Source organism: Monodelphis domestica, chromosome 2 (assembly GCF_027887165.1).
Source record: "Monodelphis domestica isolate mMonDom1 chromosome 2, mMonDom1.pri, whole genome shotgun sequence".
Classification (NCBI taxonomy): Eukaryota; Metazoa; Chordata; class Mammalia; order Didelphimorphia; family Didelphidae; genus Monodelphis; species Monodelphis domestica.
In genome coordinates, this window is record NC_077228.1 from 15,637,443 (window position 1) to 15,663,965 (window position 26,523).

The 26,523-nt window shown below is 45.6% G+C and overlaps 1 protein-coding gene across 7 annotated transcripts in view; it reads right to left on the reverse strand.

Annotated features, from left to right (window-relative positions):
* Positions 1-26,523, reverse strand: part of NFIA (nuclear factor I A) — a 499,453-nt gene that overhangs the window by 79,230 nt on the left and 393,700 nt on the right. For 5 of the 7 annotated variants that reach the window (XM_007480487.3, XM_056814128.1, XM_056814126.1 and 2 more), the window contains exons 7-9: positions 19,330-19,458; positions 5,031-5,209; positions 1,809-1,974 (exon numbers count right to left, since the gene is read on the reverse strand). In XM_007480487.3, the coding sequence (XP_007480549.1) occupies positions 1,809-1,974; positions 5,031-5,209; positions 19,330-19,458 (474 nt within the window). The remainder of the gene's footprint in view (positions 1-1,808; positions 1,975-5,030; positions 5,210-19,329; positions 19,459-26,523) is intronic. The other 2 variants (XM_056814129.1, XM_056814127.1) reach the window with 1 other exon arrangement.

Below are 26,523 nucleotides of genomic sequence, written 5' to 3' on the forward strand. Positions count from 1 at the left end.
GCCCGAAATCCTCCCACTCCATGCCCTGAGAGGGCAAGCACTCTGGCTGCGAGACCAAATGTCTTGGGGCTCAGTTCAAGGCAATTAGAAGAGAGATGAAAGAGCCCACCTTATCCTCTGATGTTCTTTTGGACCAGATGCAAAGACTGGTCAGACGAGGGCTTAGGGATATGTTTCTCTGGAAAGAGTGATAGATCGAAAGATGGAAGAGATCTTAGGGTTCCCTGGCTGCAGTGTCTTCATTTTACACCTGACCAAACTGATCTCCAGAGAAAGAGAGACTTGCCCAAGGTCACAGAGTTGACAAATGTTGGAGCTGAAATTTGAACTCAGGCCCAGGGGCTCCGACGTTATTTCTACTCTATCCATTAGTATATACTAATCTTTACCAAAAGTCCTGTCTCATGAGAGTGTGGAGGCGACTGAGCTGGCAGAATCAAAGGAAACCAGAGTGAGAAGGGACCTGAAGGGCTATCGACCTAGTCCTGACTTCAATGGGGTTTCTCCTCCACATTCTGGACAAATGATCTTCTGGGAAGACTTTCAGTGAGGGAGAACCCAAGCCCTCTTGGGGCAGCCTGGGCACTTCTGGAGAGCTCCAATGGTTAAGAATTGTTTCCCTTTCCTGGAGGCTAAATCTTCTAGGCTACACCAGCAAAGGACCAGCCATGGCAGATTCCCCCAGGCTGAAAAAGTAACAAGTCCCATCCTAAAGCCATGGAGTCCAACCCCCTTATTTCACCAATGAGCAATCTGAGTCACAGAGAGATGAACAGATTTGCCCAAGAGGATCAAAGTAGGAAGCAGGTGAAGTTTTTAACCACCTTCCCCAGGTCTAAACGCTTTCTCCATCGAGTGGCTTCTTTCTATCCATTTCCCATATTTGCCTCCTTCTGATCATTCTCTCTGAAACAGTGGTCTCATCACTCTTGGAGTGGTCTCCAACCCTAGTCTCAGAGGGGCCGGGGGGTCTCCCTTCCCTACCCTGCTCCTAGCTATCTTGTGCTAATTTCTGGCATGTTCAGTTCGATTTGTCTTTTCCTGTTCTTTCCATCTTCATCTCCAGACTCTTCAAAAGAGCATCAGTTCCCGGGCCACCTCTAAAGCAGCCCCCATCAGTCAGAGACAAGCAGGAGGTTCCTCTCTCTTTCCCTTCCCTCCCCTTCTGCCCCAAATCTAGGCATGAAATTGCCTCAGTTCCTTTCTCCGAGCCCTGCTTGGTAACCCCCTTCCTCCTCCCTGCCGCCATCTTTTAAATGCAATACTCTTGGCCCACAAAGGATGCACCTGGCTATTCATGTGTTGGTTTGATGTTTCTACCCATCGTTTCTGTGATGCCCTGTACGAGATCTCTATATTTGGGCTTCTGTCTGAGAGTGTAAGTTTTCAGAAAGCAGGAACTCTAAGGAGCCCTCTGTCTTTATACTCTGACTCCAGCATGGCACCTGGGTGACTCTTTGGTGGATTCTACCGATGCTGAAGAAGACCTGAGCTCAGCACTAAAGTGGATTCATTCACTCTCTTTCAACTAGGAATTCGGCTTTGGGTATTGGTTCTAGAAAAATGCCCAATTAGCCCGTCACACAGTCCCTGGCATGCCTGGACCACCTGAAAGGTCACTGGGGATGGGAAGGGAGTCAACAGTCCTTCAGCTAAGTTGCTTCTTGGAATAGCCTTGGGTCGGTGGCTGCCTCTCTCACCAGCTGGGAAAAGTCCTAGGAATGGTTTTTGGGGTTCAACGGAGATGATGGACCGACCCGTCACAGGGGAGGAAAGAGGTGGGGGAGGCTGGCCTAAGCCATACTTACTCGGTGAGGTGGGCGACGTGGCGCCTCCTTCTGTCGATGTGGTCGGAGGCTTTGTGTCTGGCACGGGCAGAGGCACAGGCCTGGCCATGGGTGGCGGAGGTGGCGGTGGCAACATTGGGGTGGGAAGGAACGGGTTGTGCACCTTGCCTTGGCTGCTACCATTGGGCTGTGAGAGTGAAAGAGGCAGACGTCAACGTTGTGCAGCTTCTGATCACAAGACAATCATTTCTTGTCTCCAACATCAATTATTAAGTGCTCTATACTTAAGGAGCAGCCTGAAGCCTTCCGTCAGACCAAACAGACATGAAGGATTGCTCTGCTTTGGTCTGCAAGGCACTTGAGGAAGTACACTCTTAGCAGCTCAGGGAAAATGGATTCGAGAACCTTGCTTTTGAATCAGTTTACATAAAATGACATTTTGGGGGTCAGTCTGAATTTTTCATGTGGGCACTTTGGCTGGGGATGCAGCTACTCTGGAAGAGTGAGTGTCATCACTCATGTGAAACGCTTCTGATGAGCTCAGCGCTCCCAAGTGCCTGCTTAGTGATTGTATCCTCTGCTGGCTACCTACAGAGACTCCTCAGGCCCTGGAATTGGAGAAGAAGAGCCTGCCTGCCTTGGACTTCGAAATCCACCATCACATCACATTTAATCATTTAAAAAAAGCTGCCCCTCCCACAGCCTAGAACAGCAGAAACAGAAACTTGCAGATTCGGTGGTCCCCCAATTCCTGTTCAAGATGGAAGCTTCTCTTGGATTCCCGATGCCAATTATGTAAGGTAGACCATGCCCCAACCCTGCTTCTTTGGTGGGAAGACGCTGGGGGCACCGAACAAAACCCACAACCATTTTAAAGGAGAAACTACGCTCTGAAAAGCACCTTCACAGCATCAAAAGGAGAGATTTGTCAAAAAAGCTTTTTGAAATGATCTCCTTTAAGAGGCCAGCTGAGATGGAGAGAATTTCCACAATTGTGGATTTTGAGAATTTGAGGAGGTATGTGAGATAATGTCAAAGCTGCTGAAAAACAGGAAGGAAGGAAGAAGAGGAAGGAAAAGAAATAATGAAAGGAAGGGGGAAGAAGGAAAAATGACAAAAGAAAGAGTGGAAAAGGAAAGAAGAAAAAAGAAAAATAGAAAGAAAAAGGATGGAAGGAAAGAGATAGCTAAGAAGAAAGAAAGAAAAGGTGAAGGAAGGGGAAAAGAAAGAAATAATGTAAGGAAGAAAAGCAACAAGGAATAAATGATGGAAGGAAAGAGGTAGCTAGAAAGAAAAAAGAAAGAAATGAAAAGGACCAAAGAGGAAAGAAAGATGGAAAGAAAAAGGAAAATATAAAGGAAAAAGGATGGGAGGAAATAAAGAGATAATTAAAAAGAAAGGAAAAAAGGAAGAAAAAAGAAAGAAGGGAATAAGGGAAAAAAGAAGGAAGAAAAAAGAAAGGAAAAATGACAGAAGGGGAAAAGCTAGAAAAAATTAGAAGAAAAGAAAAAGAAAGAAAGATGGAAAGACTTACAAAGGATCGAAGGAAAGAAAGATACAACAAGAAAGAAAATAGAAAGGAAGGAAGAAAGAGAAAAGAAAGATGGATGATGAAAACAGAACGATAGAAAGGAGGAAAAGAAATAAAGGAAAGGAGAAAGGAAGGAGGAAGGAAAGAAGGAAGAAAGGAACAAAAGAAAGAGAAAAGAAGGAAGGAAGGCCAGAAGGAAGGAGAGAAGGAAAGAAGAAAGGAGGGAATAAAAGAAAGGAAAGCAAGAAAGCTCATTTACTAGTCAGACATGGTGCTGGGGACCAGACGAGTTTTGACATCACTTCCCAATGAGATCTCGTGGCTTGCTAGGTATCGAATGGCCAGTATTCCACTGAGGACAGCTCCCTGTCTTGAAACTATAGTGTCAAATCCAAATGGAGCTGGAGCAAATCCCATTATCCCGGGTTTCATTTTTGAAGCTTAAGTAATGGAGCAGAAGCCTTCTGGCCCCTCTCACATCCTCTTCCCGCTCCATCCCCATCCCGATTCCCCGTATATTTAGTGCTTGTTGTTTCACGGTGTCTGACAAACAGAATCTAGAAATGCTCTGCCAGCAAAGCCGGACTGCAAGTGCTACTTCCGAGGGGGCTGCAAGTCCATAAGTGAATGCTTTAAGGGAAGCAAGGCCCATGAATACACAAGCAAAGGGGGGGAAAAGACATTCTATTGATTTGTTGTCTAGACAGAAATGTATCTGCTAACATATCGCTAGACATTAGTCAAAGCCGTCAGTCCTGGCTCAGATGTGCAGAATCAGGTATTCTGCAGGGCTGGGGGCCGGAGGGGAGAAGGAGCCGGTAGTGAGGACACGGTGACTTATTGCCGAAATCTCCTAAGTGGGGCAGTGAGAATTAGGGCTAAGCTGTGCGTTGGGGAGCAATCAGGACATGAGGATAAGGAGAAGGCAAAAAGCCGACTCTCGTTCCCCGTCCTGGTTTTCGTCTGGTGACCAGCAGTCTCTCCCTCCTCTCCAGACCCCCCAAAAGAATCCCCAACCCCCAGGCTGGGCCGTATATTTAAAATCCCACTTATCGTCCCCTTATCATTTCTGGATTCAAGAGGAATGTTATTTCAATTGTGCGATTATTCGGTTTATTTGGGGGGGGGTGAAAACACTCATTCGGAGCTATCAAGTCCATTTAACTTTACACCGAGATAAGTGGAAAAGATAACCGCTTACAGAAATAACAAACTGTAATAAACTTTCCTTTTGGCATCTGGAGTTCACGCAGTGGTCAACTGGATCTAAAGGGCTCTAAGGCTGTATTTTTTCCCCCAAATCAACTGAGTTGATTCAAAACATCTGTCGCCCTCGTTCCCTGCACCCCTTCCAATGGCTCCCCCCCATATTCTGAATAAATGATGAGCATTTTCCCTATTTTGTTAACCCTGACAGGAACCCGGGTTAGAATACACGAGGCTGACTCATCAGTCCGCAGACCTCGGGAGGTCGGGGAGTTCATCCTCGCCCCGATTTATCTCGCCAAGAGCTGACCGTCGCAGACGTAACACAAATACTGCTGTGACCGGTTAACTTTCCCACCATCTCGAGTCAACGTGACATCGGACTGGAGTCAGTCGACGTGTCCTTAGAGCGGAGGGTGTCCGAGCGGAACGCCTCGCCCCCATCGCCACTAGTTTGACATGAAGCCAACATTTCCCAAGAAATTTACCAAAAAAAGGGTCCTTACATTGAGGAACCCCACCTGTCCGGCCTGCTGACCAGCATCGGGACAGACAAGTTGGACAAACTCTTTCAGCGTCTCCTGAGGGTGGTAGCGAATCGCTGGGTGTGAGAAGTAGGGCCCAGGCTGCTGGATGATGGGAGATGTCGGGAAATGGAGAGTTGATGGGGTCGCGTGTGGACTCGCTGTGGGAAAAGCAAGAAGAAAAAAGAACATTAGAACTAGGAAGACTCTTTCCTCGTCCCTGGCACCCAACCCCCAACTCTCCTCCGGCACGCGGGGTTCATGGCATGCCTTGGGTGATGGATCTGAAAAGAGGCTGGCTCGGATGGGTTTGGGCTCCTCGGGGTCCTTTAAGACAACACGGAGTCTAGATGAAGCAAGGATTTCAAGCTGCCTTTGTATTTCCAGTGGACATGAGTTATAAAGGCATTAATAATCCTGGGTGAAACGGAAGATTATTCATTACCTTAAGAGCTTTTTTAATGAAGCAAGCAATAAAAAATGTATTTAGTAGATTAGACTTGATTTAACTGACATTACAGATGACAAATTCCAGTTTTCACATATGGATCCCCTTTCGTTCCGAACGACCCACGGCCCATAATTCATTCTTAGAGCTCTTGTCCCCCTTTCAGTGAAATTTCGAGGGACTCATTCAGGATGAACTTTTTGGGAAGGATGGAGCAAATGATCACATATTACAGCTGAGCCACTGGGGGGGGAAGGGAGAGGAGGAACAACGAGGTGGGGGATGGATACACTCTCTCCGCACTCTCGGCCGACGTGTCCTTCTTACAGTTCTAAACTTCAACTCTGAAAAGCTCCATGTTCCAGGGTGGGAACCCACGTGCTGAGGGAAGGAGTGACCCCTGCTGAAATGCTGGCTCGGTGCCCATGCAAACTGAGAAGAGGCAGACGGCGAGAACTCCCTTATATACAAACCCTGCTGAATTTCATTTGCACAAGAAGGAGATGAGGGTTTTTTAAAAAGAAACCTATCTGAAATATGTCATATTTTTTGTCCTTCGCTTGGAAGGAAGATTGATAAAACTCACTAAAGGCAAAAGCTGTGCATGGGAAGAGCTCAGAGTGGTCCAGGCCACCTTAGACACCAACTAATTGTGTGGCCCTGGGCAGGTTACTGTAATTCTGTGCCTCAATTTCCTCACCTGTAAAATAAGAGTTGTATTCATTGGCCTCAAAGTTGCCATCCAGGTCTAACTCTAATGATTGAATGAGGAAGCATTTATTAAAGCACACATTACTCTCTCAGCACCATGTCTGAGACTGAGGACAAAAACGAGCCATTTCCTGTACGTTGCTGAGTTCTCTCAAATGGCGATTGGCCATTCTTCTCATTCCACTCAACGCCATGGATATGAACCATTTCCTGTACGTTGCTGAGTTCTCTCAAATGGCGATTGGCCATTCTTCTCATTCCACTCAACGCCATGGATATGAACCATTTCCTGTACATTGCTGAGTTCTTTCTCAAATGGCGATTGGCCATTCTTCTTCTCATTCCACTCAACGCCATGGATTTAGGACTTCTATACCAGATACTGCTAGGCACAGGGGAGGTAAAGAGACTTAATGCCTCCTTAGTTGGCTTGATTTGTTCATGAAAAAAGTTATTAAAAATTTTTTTAAATAAAAAAAATTAAAACACTATTAAGCATCTTCTCTGTGCCAAGAACCCTGTTGGGCACTGGGGACACAGAGGGGCAGAACACATGCCCGGGCCAGTTCAGGCTTTGTCAGTTGTGCCCAGTTTTTCTCATTTGTCTTTGTTCAGACGTTTCCGCCGGGTCCGACTCTCCATCGCCCATTTGGATCCTGAAGGGGTTTGCCATTTCTTTCTCCAACTCATTTTATAGAGGAGGGAATTGAGGCAAACAGACTTGTCCAGAGCCCTACAGCTAGCAAGCATCTGAGGCCTGGTTTGACTTCAGGAACATGAATCTCCATGTCAGAACTAATGCTCGAACGAGGTCTGGAATGTGTCGGGGATTCCGAGAGACATTGAAGGGGAATCCGGGCGTGTCCCCCATAAGTCCATTGGATCTGCCATCAGAAGGCACAAGCCCAGAGGCCATCGTTTACTAGTCTGGGTAGACCATCTGCCTCTTTGGACCTTAGTTTTCTCATCAGTAAAATGGGAACGATGTTCAGCTCATCCACAGAGGAGAGGACAACTAGGACTAATCTCCCTCCAAGGAACTCTGTAACGCTGAAGGCATGCTAGCTAGATCCTAAGACAATAAGCTGTAAAGTAATAATAAGCATTTAGTGCTTGTCTGAAAAGCATTTAACAATAAGATCTCACTTTGTTCCTACAATAACCTTTGCGGGTGTTATTTTACAAATAAGCAAACCCAAGTGGAGAGGAATTAAAAGACTTGCCTAGGATCACAAAGCTAGGACGCGTCTAGAGTACTGAGCCTGGAGTCAGGAAGACTCATCTTCCTGAGTTCCTAGTTTGTGACCCTGGGCAAGTTACTTTTCTCTGTTGGCCTCAGTTTCCTCATCTGTAAAATGAACCGAAGAAGGAAATGGCAAACTGTTCCAGGATCTAAGCTGTCTGACACTGGGCAAGTTACTTTTCTCTGTTGGCCTCAGTTTCTTCATCTGTAAAATGAACTGAAGAAGGAAATGGCAAACCGTTCCAGGATCTTAGCTGGGTGGCCCTGGGCACTTTACTTCACCCTGTTGCCTCAGTTTCCTCATCTGTAAAATGAACTGAAGAAGGAAATGGCAAACCGTTCCAGGATCTAAGCTGTCTGACACTGGGCAAGTTACTTCACCCTGTTGCCTCAGTTTCCTCATCTGTAAAATGAACTGAAGAAGGAAATGGCAAACCGTTCCAGGATCTAAGCTGGGTGACCCTGGGCACGTTACTTCACCCTATTGCTTCAGTTTCCTCATCTGTAAAATGAACTGAAGAAGGAAATGGCAAACTGTTCCAGGATCTAAGCTGGGTGACCCTGGGCACGTTACTTCACCCTGTTGCCTCAGTTTCCTCATCTGTAAAATGAACTGAAGAAGGAAATGGCAAACCATTCCAGGATCTAAGCTGTCTGACCCTGGGCAAGTTACTTTTCTCTGTTGGCCTCAGTTTCCTCATCTGTAAAATGAACCGAAGAAGGAAATGGCAAACTGTTCCAGGATCTAAGCTGTCTGACACTGGGCAAGTTACTTTTCTCTGTTGGCCTCAGTTTCTTCATCTGTAAAATGAACTGAAGAAGGAAATGGCAAACCGTTCCAGGATCTTAGCTGGGTGGCCCTGGGCACTTTACTTCACCCTGTTGCCTCAGTTTCCTCATCTGTAAAATGAACTGAAGAAGGAAATGGCAAACCGTTCCAGGATCTAAGCTGGGTGACCCTGGGCACGTTACTTCACCCTATTGCTTCAGTTTCCTCATCTGTAAAATGAACTGAAGAAGGAAATGGCAAACTGTTCCAGGATCTAAGCTGGGTGACCCTGGGCACGTTACTTCACCCTGTTGCCTCAGTTTCCTCATCTGTAAAATGAACTGAAGAAGGAAATGGCAAACCGTTCCAGGATCTAAGCTGTCTGACACTGGGCAAGTTACTTTTCTCTGTTGGCCTCAGTTTCCTCATCTGTAAAATGAACTGAAGAAGGAAATGGCAAACTGTTCCAGGATCTAAGCTGTCTGACTCTGGGCACGTTACTTCACCCTATTGCCTCAGTTTCCTCATCTGTAAAATGAACTGAAGAAGGAAATGGCAAACTGTTCCAGGATCTTAGCTGGGTGACCCTGGGCACGTTACTTCACTCTGTTGCCTCAGTTTCCTCATCTGTAAAATGAACTGAAGAAGGAAATGGCAAACTGTTCCAGGATCTTAGCTGGGTGACCCTGGGCACGTTACTTCACCCTGTTGCCTCAGTTTCCTCATCTGTAAAATGAACTGAAGAAGGAAATGGCTAACGGCTCCAGGATCTTTGCCAGGAAAACCCCAAATGGGGTCTCGGAGAGTCAGACACCATGGAACAATGACTCTGTCCACACTCAGCACAGTGCCTGGCACACAGTAGGTTCTAATAAATGCTTGTTGATCGCCACCTTTCAGGGGCAGGACCTGGCCTCTCACTGCACTCCTAATGTGAGATTTTCCCTGATGACGGTGGGTTGACAGGAGCCCCTTTCCTGGGACCCGCCGAAGCGCTCCTCCAGGGGCTGAGAGATCTTGGACGCGCCACCAGAAAGGGCAGAGCTGGCACGCTGCTGGACGAGCACGATTCCAAATTTTCGGCTGGGGAAAACAGCTCTTAGTGCTGAGCGCACCCAGAGCCGACACAATAAAAAAATTAGAGCGCATTATGTAAATGCATATTTAGACCCTTTAAAAATGTGCATTATTTACTTGAGAGTCAATAAAGGCTTTTCTCAAGTGTTTCCAGTTTATCGCGGCGCATCCATCTGCATCTATGTTGACGTTAATACAATTTGGTGTATTAAAAGGCACTACAGAATTGGCTGCCGTCGGGCTGCGCCAGGGTGCTCTCGTCAGCCCGAGGCCGGGCCCAGCTGGGACTGATGAGAGCGTGCACGTTGGGAAGGGGCTCTCGAGGCCCCCAAAGGTGGCAACTTGAACAAGGTGCCAGATGTTTGCAAAAATGGCATTTCAGGCTTCTTCAAAGGCCCCCGAATGGGCCGGCCCGTTGGACTTCTTTTGAAAGGTTCTACCAGCTCCAAAGACGACACAGACATTCTGGGTCTGACCCGTAGGAAGCATGACTTCATGGAGAACGCTGGACTCGGAATCGAGAAGACTTGGGTTCGAATCCTGAATATTCATTAGCGATGTGAGTATTTGCGAAACGAGAGACTGGTCCAAAGTGGGGCCAGGGTAGGGGTGGGGGTACCCTGGTTAATATTTAATAGCCAAAACTCTGGGAAAGCTCGTACGTGTGATACACTTTTGAGTCCAGTCTGTATTATTAACATGTTCTCCCTCTTAAGTCTAGACAATCAACAAAGCAATAAGCTAAGGCTGACTTGGGGGCTTTTACCAATTTCCAAAGAGAGACTGTTTTTGCTGGAAATGGAACAACTGGCTCTTGAAAGCTGGTTCAAGCTGGCTCCAGCACCCCCTCGAACCAGACTTGATGGCCTCTGCAGTCGCTTGTAGTTCTAAAGTTATAAGAGGATGATTCTTCCCTTCACAAACATGAAACGTGGCCTTTGTGAAACTTCGTGGTCTGGCCACAATGGCATTTCTGATCTATTCTGAGTATAATTAATTAGTAATTAGTTAAATAATTAATTAGTAATATTAATATACAACTCCATTCCACAATGCCTTTTCAGCACATTCTAAAAGCACAATGCAGCGCTCCCACCGGTGGGGGCTCCTCACCTTCGGTAGCTTCTCTAATGGAATCTCAGTGCTTCAGCTTTGTATTTAAAGGTCTTTACAGTTTGGCCTCCATCCACTTTTCTGGGTTTTAGTGTCTGTTACTCTCCTGCACATACATATCCTATCCAATTGACCTACTTGCTTGTTCTTCCCCAAATATGGCACTGCATCTCCTTATGCCTTGGCTCAGGCTATCCTCCATGCCTGGAATGCCCTCGCTCTTCCCCTTTGAGCACCCTGAGGTTCCTTTAAGCCAATTCTCCCTACTCGGTTAGCCCACAATGCCTCTAATTGTTTGTTCTATATTTTTCAAAAAACGAAACAAACAGAAATCATTAAGCTCCTAGTAAGTGTCGGGCGCTGCATTAGATGCTGAAGATATGAAGACAAAATGACCGTGTGACCCTGGGCAAGTCCCTTACCCCCACTGCCTAGCCCTTACCGCTCTTCTGCCTTGGAACCGATACACAGTATTGACTCTAAGACGGAAGGTGAGGGTCTAAAAGAAAAAAGACAAAATGAAACTGCCCCCAGCCTCAAGGAGCTTCATTCCTCTGGAGAAAAGCTCGCCTCTAGCTCATAAATATGAGGTAAACCCAAGATGAGTTCAGGAAGGAGACGTGAGAATGTGGGGGGATCAAGAAGGTCCTCCTGTAAAGCTGAGCTTTGAAAGAAGTCCAGGATTTGAAAGGATAAAGTTAAGGAGAGAACGTCTTCCAGGCAGGGAAGGGACAGCCTACACAGAGACAAAGAACTGGGAGAGGGAAAATAGATTTTATTTAAATTCAAAACCCCCAAAACACCAGGGAGAAAAAGCTAGGAGAATTAAGTAGGCAGAGACCTCAGGATGGCCTCTCAGCAATTCCCAGATTCTACAGACAAGGAAACGGAGGCCCCAGTAACACGTCTGAAGTCTCAGAGGTTTCCAAAATGGACCAGTTCATTCTGCCCCTTGAGAGATATTACATGTCGCCTCGGTTCAGAGGTGAGATTTCATCCCCATCTGAACTCTCGCCCCCTAGAGCTAGGCTGCTTTCTACTTTCGGGGCGCCCACGTCTCTTTGAGAGGAGATGATGGCTACATTGCCATCTGCCTGCCTAGACACAGCCCCCCGAGGCTTGAACTTGGAGAAGGCTGCGGAATTTCTGCAGCATTATATGGGGGTGCTGGGGGGATCAGAGCAAGCTCCTGCCCTGCAGCCCCTGGAAGGTACCTATTTTCAAAATTGACCATATTATCATCCTAATTGGTGGAGCCTCCACGCTGGCTGATGGGAAATGCTTTCAAACACCATGCAACAGCTGTGTTTATTGGGAATATGAAGAGTGACTTTTTAATAAGCAAAGTTGGCCAGGATCCAGGTTCCTGGAAGGGAAGTTGAACTTCTATGTAATATACCAGTGATAATGGAAACGAGAGATAAGGCGTAGGAAAATAAAACAATCTTTGAGCTCCCCTCCCCTCCCAATCAGCCAGCCTACAGTGAACGAGCAGTTATTTTAAAGAGGCTGCACACTCTTAAGTACTTGTTGAGAGTACACAGACAACACTACAAGAACATCCTGGGAATTGATGGCAGAAGCAAGGCCCATTGGCAGCAAAGGGCTCCAAGATGGCGGATGAGTTGGGAGGTTGGCAGGACACTTAGTCTGCTACATCTAAGGTCTCTCCTAGATTAAAATCTGAGTCTGTGAATCTCTCAAAGGGAAGAGAAGTGGAAGACAATAAGCATTTATACAGCACCTACTGTGTACCAGGACTATGCTAAATATTTATAAATCTTATCTGAATTGATCCTGAGAACAACCTTGGGAGGTATGCTATTATAATCCCTATTTTAAAGTTGAGGAAACAAAGGCATAGAGGTTAAGTGAATTACCCAGGGTCACACAGCTAGTTAAATGTCAGAGGCTGGATTTGAATTCAGGTCTTACTGACCTCGGGCCCAATGCTCGATCCATTGTACCACAGAGGTGCCTTTGCTTTCTTTGCTGAGAGTACTACTACTACTACTCTCAAAGTGGGAAGGGGCATTCCAAGATCATCTGCCAGCACCATTTAACCTAGACCGATACACTTTAAAAACATTCTATCACTTGATTTCTGCGAAAGAGTTAAGCTAGTCATCGAGTTAAGGTATAGGAAAGTGGCACTGCTGTTTTCTTTGGTAAACCCATTACTCCTGGGCAACCCAACTGCTTTTGCAAATTTGAAGTCTTTCCCATGAGAAAATGTCACTAGACTGCCCGAAGGGTCCATGATCCCCAAAAGGTCAAGAACCTCAGATGTAGTTCAGACCGTTCCTTTTGCAGATGACGAGCTCAAGGCTGACTTGGCCGTGGTCCTCCAGGGTTTGGGAAGCAAGCCCCGGGGATCTGGAAAGCTGACCCCTGCAGCCCCCTGCCCACGAGCTCACTCACATGCTGCCCTAAATCTACTCTCAGAGCTTTGATCCTTCAGAGATCAATATACGAGAGGCGGCTGAAAAAAGGATGACGAGCCTGTGCTACACAAGAAAACACCAACAAGTGAATTTGGTCCTCCCTGTTTGTGGCTAGGACAGCAGGAGCTTGAAGGCATCTCAGAAACTGAAGGGCTTCATGGTGCAATGTGGCTTCCAACCCGTGGGGTGCTCCCAAACCCCCCAACTCAGTTTCTGGCTGGATGGGGGTATCTGGGAGCTAGGGAGGTAGGCAGGCATCTGTTGACAAGTCACTTAACCCTGTTTATCTCAGTCTCCTCATTTCTCAAATGATCTGGAGAAGAAAATGGTACTCTACTCCAGTATCTTTGCCAAGAAAAGCCCAAATAGGGTCATAAAGAGTCAAACACAATTGAATGATAATAAAAATGTTAATAGATGGTTTTCTAATTAATAGGAGGCCTTATGTATGGTTTAGTGGACCTCCTGGTTAAGTGAACAGAGTACTGGTCTAAGAGTCAGGAAGATCTGAATTCAAATCCCACTTCATAGATTTACTAGTTTTGTGACCCCAGGTAGTTGCTTGGTGTTTCTGTGTGCCTCAGTTTCCTCATCTGTAAGAAGGGGGGATTGGATTTGATGGCCTCTAAGCTTCCTTTCAGCCCTTCACCTATGTTCTTACCATCCCATGTGGCTCTGGGTCACACACCTCTTAAAGCTTCATTTGTAAAATCAGAGCGAAGGCAGGGTAAGCATTTCTAAAGAGCCTACTATGTGCCAGGCTCTGTGCTAAGCCCTTTCCAACTATGATCTCATTTTTTTCTAGATCAGGGTTTTTATTAGACATCAACCAAGTCAATGATCTCAACATATATTCTTAGGATCTCTAAGATCTGAAGCCGAGATGGCTGCCTTTAAGTCTACGATCTGATGATCTCTGAGAGTTCTTCTAACATGCAATATGGGATCTTATCATCCACCTCCTCTGATTCAGCTTCTAAAATCCCTTCTATTCCCATTACATAGAGAGACCCCCTTGACTTATTTTGTAGACTGAAGTGTTTGGATGGCACAAAGAAAATATGTTTAAAAAGCAGCTAAAAAGGGGCTGAGTAAGTTTAGGATGGAAATGGGCATCTCGAGGAAAGACTGAGCCCTGCTTGCATCACACAAAGCCCTTGCCCACAGCAGGCACAGCTCTCTCCTCCTCTGGCTCCCCGTTCTCATTTCCAGTATTAGCAGCATCCCTGCTCGCCTTCCCTGCCAGAGATGGTAAGCCGATACTACATAGACGCTGTCCCGGCCACAATAATTCACTCAACTTGAGCTGTGATTTATGGCTCTGTCAATTGGAGAGGCTGAACCCCTGGGTGGATGCTCCGCCGCGGATCTCCTGGCTAGGGCGACGTGTGCTTATGAGCCCAGAGCTCAGACCCTTCTTTCTTCCTCGTATCAAAGTCAATCAAGAACTCGGTCTTGTCATTGGCTGGCGATAATGAACACACCAATATGGCGGCCATCCCTCCCCTGGATCGTCCAGCTGCTGTAGAAGATGGCGCCCGTCGTCTCCAGTTGGAACTCTTAACTGGGGGCTCCGAGTTTTGTTTTTCAAAGACATTCATAACAGTATTTCAATGTAATTAGTCTCTTTGGCTCTCTTGAATATTTTATTTCATGCACTTAAAAATAGGGTTCTGAGGCATCCGCAGGCTTTCCTCGTCTGCCCAACCGGTCCATGACCTCCCCAATCCCTGGTCCCTAAAATGGGGAGGGGGAGGGGAAAGCCTACGAGGGAGGCTGCTGCTGCTGCTTCTCCTCCTTGTTTATTAAGCCTTCTTCCAGCCTCTCATTCTTTTTGAGGGCAAAGAAGGGGCTTGAGGGAGTTGAGCCATTTTTTTGGCCTCCTTTGTGACCAGCCACCTCATTCTTCTCTCTCGCGCGGCCCCCCGGGGACGTCTCGCTTCTCGGAGAGATTAAGTGCCCCGTCCTCTGGGGCTCTGCCGTCTAACGGGCCCCCTCATTGAAAGGAGATAGCCGCACAATCCCCGGCCAACGGGGCCTCTTTCGAAGTTGGCTGCGGGGATGACAAATGAACCCAGTGGGGGTCCCACACATCTATCTCAGGACAAATTATTAGTGTAATCGAGCTTTTACTTATGCATTTATCTGGTAATTATTGAACAGTTACATGCAACAAAGCTAAGCCACTGGGGCACTTTATGAGCCCCTACCCAGCGGGGGAGAAGGGGGGAGGCTTCCCAGACAAGTGGGGGGTCTGGAGGCCAGGCAAGCAGGCAGGCAGGCTCCGAGCTCTCTTTCCCAAGGCACAGAGAAACCCTTCCCAGGATGCGGAAGGAGAGGTTTTAGTGACACCCATGTTTAGAAAATGTTTTCTAAGCGATTGCTCCCCTTTGTCCCCCGTCTCTTCTCTCCCCCCATCCTATTTTTGATTCCAGCTTCAACTCTCAAAAAAGGACTTCCTAGTTTTAGGAAATGTAGCCAGAAGGTCCTTGTCCCCTTTAGGTAAAATTCAGAGCTCAAATGGACCTCAGAGCCCTTTCCCTTTACAGATGGGGAAACTGAGGCCCAGAGAGCAGCTACAGAATCAGAGATTCACCCCCTCATTCAAGAATGAATGAATCAAGGCAGAGAGAGGAGGGCAGGCTTGAAGGGCCGAAGCTTCAGAGAGGCAGAGCTGGGGAGGACCTCCCAGGCTCTCTCCTTCCCCTTTTTACAATTTGAGGGCAGGGACTTATTTTGGGGAAGTGACTCATCCTGGCTCGCACAGCTAAGAAGCAACAGAGCCAGACCCGACAGTGTAGTGGATCGGAAAGAGGTCCTACTAGAATCGAGCCCAGGACGAGGACAACAATAAGAACAGCAGATGGGGATCCAGCCTTTAAAGTCTGCTGAGCTCTTTGACACAGGATCCCATCAGAGATATCATTATCTCACCTTCTGGAAATGTTCTGACGGGGGAGTTAATGATAAGATGAGCATTATTCCCATTTTACAGATGGGGAGAATGAGATTAAGTCTTGCTGGGGGAGGGGAGGGCAGTTAGCTAGTCAGGCTCTTCTCACCATGTCTTTAGAGGAAGAGAAGGATTTTCAGTGAGATGGTAGAGATGAAAAGGGAGGTGGAGAAAAGGTGGAATGAAGAATCTGGGGAACAGCAAGTCCAGAGAGAGAAGGGATAATATGAAAAAAGGCCAGAAATGGAGACTTTTATGGAAGCCTTTGCTAATCAAGGGAGGTTAGTTTTTAAATGCAAGATATTCTGATGACCATCCCAGTGCAAACATCAACAGCATGGAAATAGGTTCTGATCAAGGACCCATGTAAAACCCAGTGGAATTGCGTGTCACCTACAGGAAGGGGTGGGGGGGAAGGGGAGGGAAAGAACATGATTCTTGTAACCAAGAAATAATTATTTCTTGACTATTTGGTAATAGTCAAATAAGGACTAATTAAATAAGATTTAAAAAATAAAATAAAATAATGATTTATTCACAAAAAAAGATATTCTGATGATAAAAAGGACCGGTTCTCTTGATGGGAGAACATTTTAGAGCCTTGTATTCCACAGATGAAAACCTCATTTGGCCAAGCTTGGATCAGTTCTCCCTTTTCAAAGATGATTCGGATACACGGAACCCCAAGAAGAAAGTCTACGGAGCTGGGTACCGGCTGGTACCAAGAACTAAGTGCTTGGGCTAAGATGATCAAGCAGGATGGCAAAGCCCAAATCGGCGGCTGCCAAAGGGACTGGAAATGTTTGGCCAGAAGAAGAAAAGACTCTGGGCCAGGTTGGGGAGGGAGGGTGGAGGACATGTCCCTTGAGTCCCAGTATGGAAGAAGGATCAGATTTGGTCTGTTTGGTCCCAGAAGGAAGAACCAGCAGAGGGGGGAAGTCCCAAAGAGACAAATGCAGGCTTGAGGTCAGGAAAATGAGGGTTCTCCATAGGCACGTGTGGATTTTCCCTCCCTGGAGGGCTCTAAACCAGACCTAGAGGTGCGGGACCTTGAACTTACTATGAAGACCTTCAGAAGACTTTTTGGCTAAATAGTTATTTCCCAGGAACTGGCTTCTGCTAGGTGGGTAGATCATGTCTGAGGAAAACTGTAAACTTAACGAGACAAAGAAATCTTCATTATCTCTAGTTTCTCCTTCCAGGTGCTGGAGGTACAAGGAAAAAGGGGAAATGGTGCCTGCTTCCATCCTCGTTCTACACATGCGGGCTTCTAAGGGGCACAAAGCTCCTTCTTCATTCTTCCAGGCATCAGCATATACTTGGAAGCACAGAATGAAAAATCAATCAATTAAAATATTGAAGGAAATGTTTCTCACAGCAGTAAAGTGGCTAATTGGTCTTTTTTAAGTCAGAGATGGGTTTCTTTCTCCGGCTTGATTTCTCCATCCCTCTTGCAGAGGCAGATTTTCACTGGGCAAAACAAAATGTTTAAGACCGTCTAGAAGTGAATTAAGACTGTCTGGGGAGGTGGGAGGCTTCCTGTCACTGGAGGGCTCCTAGAAAAGGCTGGATGACCACTTGTTGGTCATTGGAAGGATGATTCTTGTTTGGGTCTGGGTTTGGCTAGATCACCTCCAAGATCCCATCAGCTCTCAGATGCTGCACTTCCATAATGACTGCCTATGCTTTTCAATTTGGGATCCATTTATTATATTCTTCCCCAAACCCTGTAATGTTTCTTTAAGCAATGATATCAGCCTGTTTCCTTAGAAAATGTCCTGGAAGAGGTGCTTATTTGGGCACGAGATTGACTCAAAGATCTCTGTAGTATGCCCTAATTCTGTGACAAGCTTCACAACGTATGTTGCCATTTTTCTGAATTATTAAGTTTCCTCTATATAAAGTGTTCTTGGCCTTGGGTCCACTGTGGACAGATTTTAGAGAGCCTATAAACTTGAATAAGACAGCTAGGTGGTGTAATGGATAGAGTGCCAGGCTTAAAGTCAGGAAGACTCATCTTCCTGAGTTCCAGGCTAGCCTTAGACACTTATCAGCTGTGTGACCCTGGGCAAGTCATTTAACTCTTTTTGCTTCAGGTTCCTCATCTTTAATGAGTAGGATATGAGTAGGATATTGTGGGATAGGATATAATGAGTAGGATAAAGAAATGGCAAACCATTCCACTTTCTCTGCCAGAAAAACCCCAAATGGGGTTGGGAAGAGTCAGACACAACTGAAAAAATGACTGAACAACATGAACTTGAAAAAGAAATTACAGACATCTTTGTTTTCACTAACCTCTAACTGAAATGGAGCTTTTCCTTCAAAAATTCAAAGAGAGGGTCCGTGGACTTCCCCAGATATGTGCTAAGAGGTCCACATTATAACAAAGGTTATGGACTTCTGTTCTGGAAAGACAAGCAATTCTAGAAAAGACAAGCAATTCTAGATAATTCTAGAAAGACAAGCAATTCTAGAAAAGACAAGCAATTCTAGATAATTCTAGAAAGACAAGCAATTCCAGAAAATTTTAGAAAGACAAGCAATCCCAGAAAATTCTAGAAAGATAAGCAATTCTAGGAAATTCTAGAAATATGAGCAATTCTAGAAAATTCTAAGGGATCTAGATTGTGGGAATAAGAGTGGGATCCATGAAAAACAAAGAAAAGGAAAAAGGCCAATTTCCTAAGTCCTAAGTCAAAGAAGATGGGAGCATAATTTTTCCACATGTGTTTCATGATGCCAGTTAAGTCCTGAAACCCACCTAAACTAAACCATCAGCCACCCTCCTTCTGTGGGAGGGTCATAAACAAACGAATGAATATTTTCCTCTTGTACTAAGTTCAAGTTAAGTGACTTGCCGACATTTGCTGGAGGCTGAGATCGTGACCTTAAAAGCAAAATACAAATCATCCTCGCCGTGTACACATTTTAATAATCAACTTAAAAAGCACACGAGGCCAAAATGATGGAAATTCTCCAATGAGAAACAGACAAGCCATCGACCATTTCAGAAGAAAAGGGAGCAGGAAAAACTTTGTGCCACTCACACAAAATAATGAGACGAGGCTTTGGGGGAAAGAGGATTGGAAAGGATTTGATGTACGCATTGGGAAGAAAGCAGAAAAATATGTTACAACCCACAAGAGCACCCATTGTTCAAACGTGGGCACAGGGGGAATCTCTTCCTTGGTCTTCTGTTGAATCCGCACTCTCCCATTCCCCTCTAATTCCCGTTCTCTTCCCACAATGCACCTCTCTGCAAAAGCGCCCCCCCCCCCCCATAGCCTGGATCCCATTTTCTTCAATACATTCTTACCCTTGGAATGACCCAAAGCATGGAAAACCAAGCGTACCTTTAGGCCACTGACATGACCGAGGATGACTAAGGACTCGGGCATCAGAATACTGTTTAATGAGACCTCTATCTACGGCTTTCCATCGACCCTCATGCTGATCCCTGGGTGCCCAGTCACGAGGGTCTGCCGACACACACCTGAGGGTCCCCCGGGGAAAGCCTCACCTCTGGGTCCTGTAATGACAGGCCGATGATGCTGTGTGAATGCCGTTCCCAGGGAGGAGGTCTGCGACGGTGAGGGGCTGCTGAAACCAGACTTCTCTGACTTCTTTAGTGTGGTTGGCGACGGCATCCCTGGCAAGAATGATCGATAAGTGCGATTTAATAAGGCAAGGAATGGACCGAGGGGCAACGCAGTGGAAGAAGCTCTAGGAACAGCCCGAGAAAAGAATCAAATGGAACATGGCAGCAAATGGAAGCCCGGAGCTTAGCCATGGGCTTGTTTTCAATACAGGTTGGCTTAGGATCATATATTTTGTAAAAATGGAGATGGTGAACCCTAGACTTCATTCCCCAGAAGTCCTTGGCATTTCCCACAATTCCCTATAATCTCACCTGAGTCTCGCGAGATCCCAATGGGTATTTAACTGGCAGTAACGCCTCCCACTCTCTTCCTTTTGCAATGATGTAGCGAGTATGGTGGTAAGCTAATCAGGGGGATTTTAAATGGGCTCGTCAGCCATGGGCACGTGGTTTTTATTTTGTATCATCTTTATTTCTTGACTTTTAATGATCCTTCATAAACCTCATAAAATATAATATTTTTATTATTAGAAGATATACATTTAATTTTAACAATTTACAGCCAGAAGGGACCTTATCAGGGCAGGGGAAAAGGAACGGGTCTGTCTTTTCCAACTTTCTCATTTTACAGGAGGAAACTAAGGCCTCTGGAACCCATGGGATCTCAGGTTTAGGGATGGAAGGGACTGTGATGGGCATCTGGTCCAACTCCATGATTTCTCAAAGGCGAAAATGGCAGCCTGGAGAGAGGGTGTACCTTGTCCTGATTCGCACACAGAGCAGGCAGCATACCTCGATTTTAGGCTCAGTCCCTCTGACCTAACACTCCACCCCTAAACACTGCATTTTCCACCATCCCTGTCAGAGCTTCCTAGGAACAATACGAGCTAGTCACTGTTCATCCAAACACTCCAGTAGAACGTTGTATTTGATTCTGTAACGTTCTCCAGGATTTCCCCAGCAGTCATGGAAGCCACCATTATGGTCTCCATACTTCCATGCTTGGTGAAAGCAAAGAGCTCAGATTTGGACTCTGGGGCCTTGGAAACAAATCCCAGCTTTGCCATCTATTACCAATGGGAGCTTGGGCAAGGCAATGAGCTTTTCTGAGACTCTGCTCCCTTTTATGGACAGAAAATGAGATGACTGGATTGGGAAAAGTATGAGTTGACATTGGTAGAACACTTGATGGTTTGTCAAGAACTTTCTGTGTATTATTTCATTCACACACGTTATACTGTATAACCTTGGAAAGTCACTTTGTCTTTGAGGAAATGGGCTCCCTTACTGGGAAAAAGAAGGATTGGTTACGTGGCTTCTTGGGTCCTTTCCTGCTCTCATCTCTAATCCAGTTATTCTATAACCTTAGAAGGGAGACGACCCAAGCAGAGTGAGATAGGTGAACGTATACACTCATACTTGCCATTCTGAACGAACTTGTAGCAACTAATCATTTTTGATGAACAGCCTTTTTCAAACATACAATTTGGAAACAAAACCTTTTTAGTTGAACTTTTTTTTTTTTAAATATATTTTATTTGATCATTTCCAAGCATTATTCGTTAGAGACATAGATCATTTTCTTTTCCTCCCCCCCCAGCACCCCCCATAGCCGACGCGTAAGTCCACTGGGCATTAGATGTTTTCTTGATTTGAACCCATTGCTTTGTTGATAGTATTTGCATTAGAGTGTTCATTTAGAGTCTCTCCTCTGTCATGTCCCCTCAACCTCTGTATTCAGGCAGTTGCTTTTCCTCGGTGTTTCCACTCCCATAGTTTATCCTTTGCTTATGAACAGTGTTTTTTTCTCCTGGGTCCCTGCAAGTTCTTCAGGGACATTACACCACCACCAATGGAGACGTCCATTACGTTCGATGATACCACAGTGTATCAGTCTCAGTGTACAATGTTCTCCTGGTTCTGCTCCTTTCGCTCTGCATCACTTCCTGGAGGTTGTTCCAGTTCACATGGAATTCCTCCACTTTATTATTCCTTTTAGCACAATAGTACTCCATCACCAACATATACCACAGTTTGTTCAGCCATTCCCCAATTGATGGGCATCCCCTCATTTTCCAGTTTTGGGCCACCACAAAGAGCGCAGCTATGAATATTTTTGTACAAGTCTTTGTGTCCATTATCTCTTTGGGGTACAAACCCAGCAGTGCTATGGCTGGATCAAAGGGCAGACAGTCTTTTAGCGCCCTTTGGGCATAGTTCCAAATTGCCCTCCAGAATGGTTGGATCAGTTCACAGCTCCACCAGCAATGAATTAATGTCCCTATTTTGCCACATCCCCTCCAGCATTCATTACTTTCCTTTGCTGTTATGTTAGCCAATCTGCTAGGTGTGAGGTGATACCTCAGAGTTGTTTTGATTTGCATCTCTCTGATTATAAGAGATGTAGAACACTTCTTCATGTGCTTGTTTTAGTTGAACTTTTAAACAAGACATAATTGAAATTATTTAGACTTTTTAGAGAACTTCTAACATCCTATGAATCACAGACTTAGAAATGATCGAGTCTAACCCCACATCCTTACAGTCGAAAGAACCAAATCCTGGTAAGAATAAGAAATAAAGGAGACAACACGACCTAGTTTAAAAGGCAAAGCTTGGGTTCAAATTCAGATCCTCTGACTCCAAAGAGTTCTTAATGCCACACCGTGCTGTTGCTGTCTATAGAGGGAGGACCCTGCAGTGTTCTTCTGTTGCCTCTGTTGTTCTCCCACCCAAGGCAATATTCAGGTTTAGAAACAGTAATGCTGACATCAAAAGCCTGTCCCATTTCAGTGATGCTTTTTCAGTTACAGCCATCAAAAATTAGATGTAGGAGAGCCTGTCAAAACTGGAAGAAAGGTAGCAAAGGACTCAGTCTGTGGCCCCAAACTATTGGGAATCTTCTAGTCCAGTCAATATGGCAGAGGAATCCATTCTCAATTGAGGGGTGCCATCCTACATGTGCGAAATCTGGGCTGTAGTCATGCACTCACGAGAATTAGAGGTAGGAAGGGAAGACCCAGCTCTCCTCAAAGTGCTTCGCCCAAGCGTGTCTCAGAAAGGATCCACAAGATAATTAACTTCTGCCCAGATTTAAGGTGCAGAATTCCATTCTCACTTCTCTCTCTGAGTTCTTTGATGGCCGCCAGTAAGAACCAACCTGGCATAATATGAACCCAAACAAGAAAGAGATCTCCAACACCCCAAGAAAACACCTACATGTTCAAATATAACCGGAGAAAGGAAGTCCTGGATTCAAATCTTACTTTTGCTTGCTTGAACCCAGGGCAAATCATTTAGTATCTGAGTGCCCCCCCCCCCCAAGGTGATTCTGTGAGATTTAAAGTTATAAACAAATGCAAAATTGGTAGGAGGAAACCCTTCGAGGGGAAGAACACAGAGCAATGACAGACCTGATTTAAAAAATGGAATATAAATGTATATCGAGATTCCAGTGCACAAATGAACAATGCAATTAAAAAAATCTCCTTTAAATCCATCGTCAGTGAGATTCAGCATCTAGAAAGTGAGATCACTCCTTAACAACGGTCTGAAAAGGTGACGGTGAACCCAAAGTTTAACTGGGCATCGCTAAGGCAGAAGCGCTTATGTCTAAAGTGAAAGGCAGTATTGGAAGAAGGGTGGGGTACGCTTGGTGTCATCACGAAAAGTAGGATAATCACCTATCCTAAGGCATTTTCATTGGAATGTATTAGGGAAATGATCTTAAATACCCCGCAAAATATGTGGGACAAAACATCATCTAAGATGTAAATGAGCCACTCAATTCATTGGACCCATCATTCCTGGTTAATTTGCTTGATGTATTCTCCCTTTATGGGCTCAAAATTAAAAAGGCTGGTCTACTTTAGATCATGTGTTGACAGCAAGAGAACATGAAACTTCGGTGTGATTTTTAATCACCACCCGGCCTCCATTCATTATTTTGCCCATTCAGAATCGGCTCCATGTTGGGGAAATCGTGTAGATTTATCATGCAGACAAAGACGTTTCACAAATCAAGCCCGCCTCATGATATTCTAATAATTAAAAATGATCCTATTCACTTTTTGGTTGTCTCTACTTAGGATGTCATCAGTGTGGGAAATACCAAGGTGTCCATCTCCTACCCAGAGGCCCTGGGCAACAGCGCTCTAATTTAGTCTTGGAGAATTGGGCCCTTGGAAGAGTCAGGGTTATTGGCCCAGAGTCACCCAGTTAGTATCTGCCAAAGGCATCGTTTGAACCCTTATCTTCCTGACTCCAAAACTAGACCTCATCGTCTTCCCCCTCCAGTCTTAAAATCCGTGTCTTGTAAAAGGATAAGGATGTCTTAGCATCCTTTATCAACGTAGGCTGGCACTCTTAGAGGGTGGCTTAGAGTCTTGAAAGGGTCCAAGATCAGCCATGTAAGCAACAAAAGTATAATCTGAACCCAGGTCCTCTGACTTCAAGAAACAGTCCTCTTCCTCCAACCCTATCCACATGAGCTTCTGCCATGCCCGGAGCCATCTCAAGACTAAATCAAATGGCCTCCTCCTTGTTCAATCTCACATCTATCTTTGACCTTCTGCTGGCTGTGGGCTCCTCTTTGAATTCTTTCCTACCACTTATGATGGGGGAGGCTGTCCATCCACCTGAGAAAGAGCAGTCGGAGCTGGATGGATGCAAATCAAGGCGACTCTCTTTCCCATCCTGCATTTACAGTTTCATTTGGGGGTGGGTTTTGCTCTTGGGTGTGCTCTTTCAACAATGACCAATAGGGAAGGGGGTTTGTTTTTTGTTTGTTTGTCAATAATGATTAAATTAAAAAAAAGATAAAGGAATTCTTTGCTCCTTTGACTCACATTTCAAAAGGACTTTACATTTTACAAAGTGTCTTCCTTAAAGTCATGGGAGGTGGCAATGGCAGAGTCACTCTAAGTCTTAGAGATGCTAAGTGATTTGTAGGGGGCAGAGACCAGACTTGAACTCAAGTCCAGGACCACAGTGGAGGATGAGAAACAATGCAGTGAACCAACAAGACTTATAGAGCTGGAAGACCACAAGGATCCTTTAACCTTCTGCATCTGAGGGGTCTTCGTTCTAAAATGGAAAACAGCAATTCACCATCTACTGAACAGGATTGTGATAAAGAATAGGGCTAAGGACTCACATAGAGAAATCCAGGTCAGGACACTCCCTTTAGCTGGCTCTTTCTCAGAGGCTTAGAGTCTCCCTCGGGAAATTCAATGACTTGAACAGGGTCATGCTCAATAGGAGTCCGGGCAAGAAACTGAGCCCACATCTTCCTGATTCTCTGTCCATGCCGCCATGTTGCCTTTCCAAGTTTTACAAAGAGCATCATAAACTCATGAACATTTTCTTATTGGGATGTTGAGAAGCATAATTATGAAGTTAAATATGAGCAATCCAAGCATTTTTCAGGAGCAGAAGTGAAAGTATAGGTCAAAGCTTTTCTGTCCTATGGTCAATCATCATTGATATTCCTAGAACACAGATCTGGTCGTGGTATTCCTCTGCTCAAAGAGCTGGTAGAGCTCCCTAGTGCCTCTAGGGTGGTGGCTCTCCAACCTCTTTCCCTTTGCTTTGAGGGATCACAGCACCAAAAAATGCTTAAATTGGCAACAAACCAGGAAGTAACCAGACCCTTGTCAAGACTTGAACCCAGGCATCTGCTTTCCCTACGTTGAGCTCACCTTTCCACTGAACCACATTTCTCTCTCAACGACACAAAAGAGAAAAAAGATCCCAATGCGCTTCTCCAAGCCCTACCTAATCATTCGGAACCCCTTTCTTTTCAGCTCACAGCCTGGTTTCTTCTCCGCCAATCCCCCTACCACTGATTTAAAGCTGTCTTTAGTTAACAACTTCCCACAGCCCCACGCGGAACTGAAGTGAGTCACAGCTGTGAATAAGAAAGAAAAAAGAAGGAAAAAAAACCCTCAACCCACACCGGTAATTAATTTCAGTCCCCAAATGAAGAAAACTTCCATATTTTTATAAAAACAATTCCATAGCTCCAGCCTTAAAGAAAGTTCCCTGGGGATGACAAGAATGGGGAGCGTGGCTCTTTGTTGGAGAGTGAAAAGACCTATTTTTAGTCAGAGAAGCTAAAATATTAATAGGCGGAGGGGACTTCCCTTAAGCCGATCACACTCCAATACATTATTTCCCAAAGGCAGGGGCAATGGAAAGGAATGCTGGATGGTGAATAAAAATGGGGAAAAAATCCTGTTAGTACCGATGTAGATGGCGAAGGAATCCTTCAAAAACTCATTCTTCTGTGAAAATTACCCCAGGAAATGCTGCTAAGGTCAGCAAGACCTTGTCTTCTCTGCTGTCTAAGTGCCGGTCACGTAATTCAAGTTGCCACCAAGAAGATTTAAGTAGCACGCCTAACTTCCTTCAAAGTTCCCAAGCCACGCACCATAACTCCAGCCACTCTCATTTTCACTCCAGAGTCATGGCGGCCTCAGGAAAGGACTCTGGGCAAAAAGAGCAATGCTCGCAGTTTTTGTTTGACTTTGGGGCTCTGTGCTGAGGCTGGCTGAAAAGGGTCACTGGGATGCCACCGAGGGTCTGGGTCCTAATCTTTGGTGCTGCCCTGGAGTCCCAGGAGAGCAACCGCTCCCCTCTTCTGGGCACTTTACAGTTTGTAAACCAGAGGAGAGGGTGAGGTAGAGGAGGAAGAGAGAGATGGGAGAAGGGGAAAGGAGGGAGGGTTGTAGAGAGAATTCTAGGCCAGGGCCATCTGTGAGACTGGAAACCATGACAAGGCCAAGTGACATAGAAAAGGTGACTCAACATCTGATTTCACTGGAATGCAAACTCCCTGCAAGTTTCATCTATTGCATTTATAGCCCCAGTCCCTAGCACCCAATGGGTGCTAAATAATGCTTGCTGAATGGCTGATTGGTTTCTTAATCCCTGTAGGACCATTATTATTAATTATAATTATTATTTCCCTTATCATTATTATCCCTATTCTACTGATGAGGAAATGGCATCTTACAGAAACTGAGGCCCAGGGCACCGGAGTGATTTACCCAGGGGCTTTTGCCAAGTTACTCCAATGTCCTGGGCCTCAGTTTCCTCATCTGTAAAATGACAGGG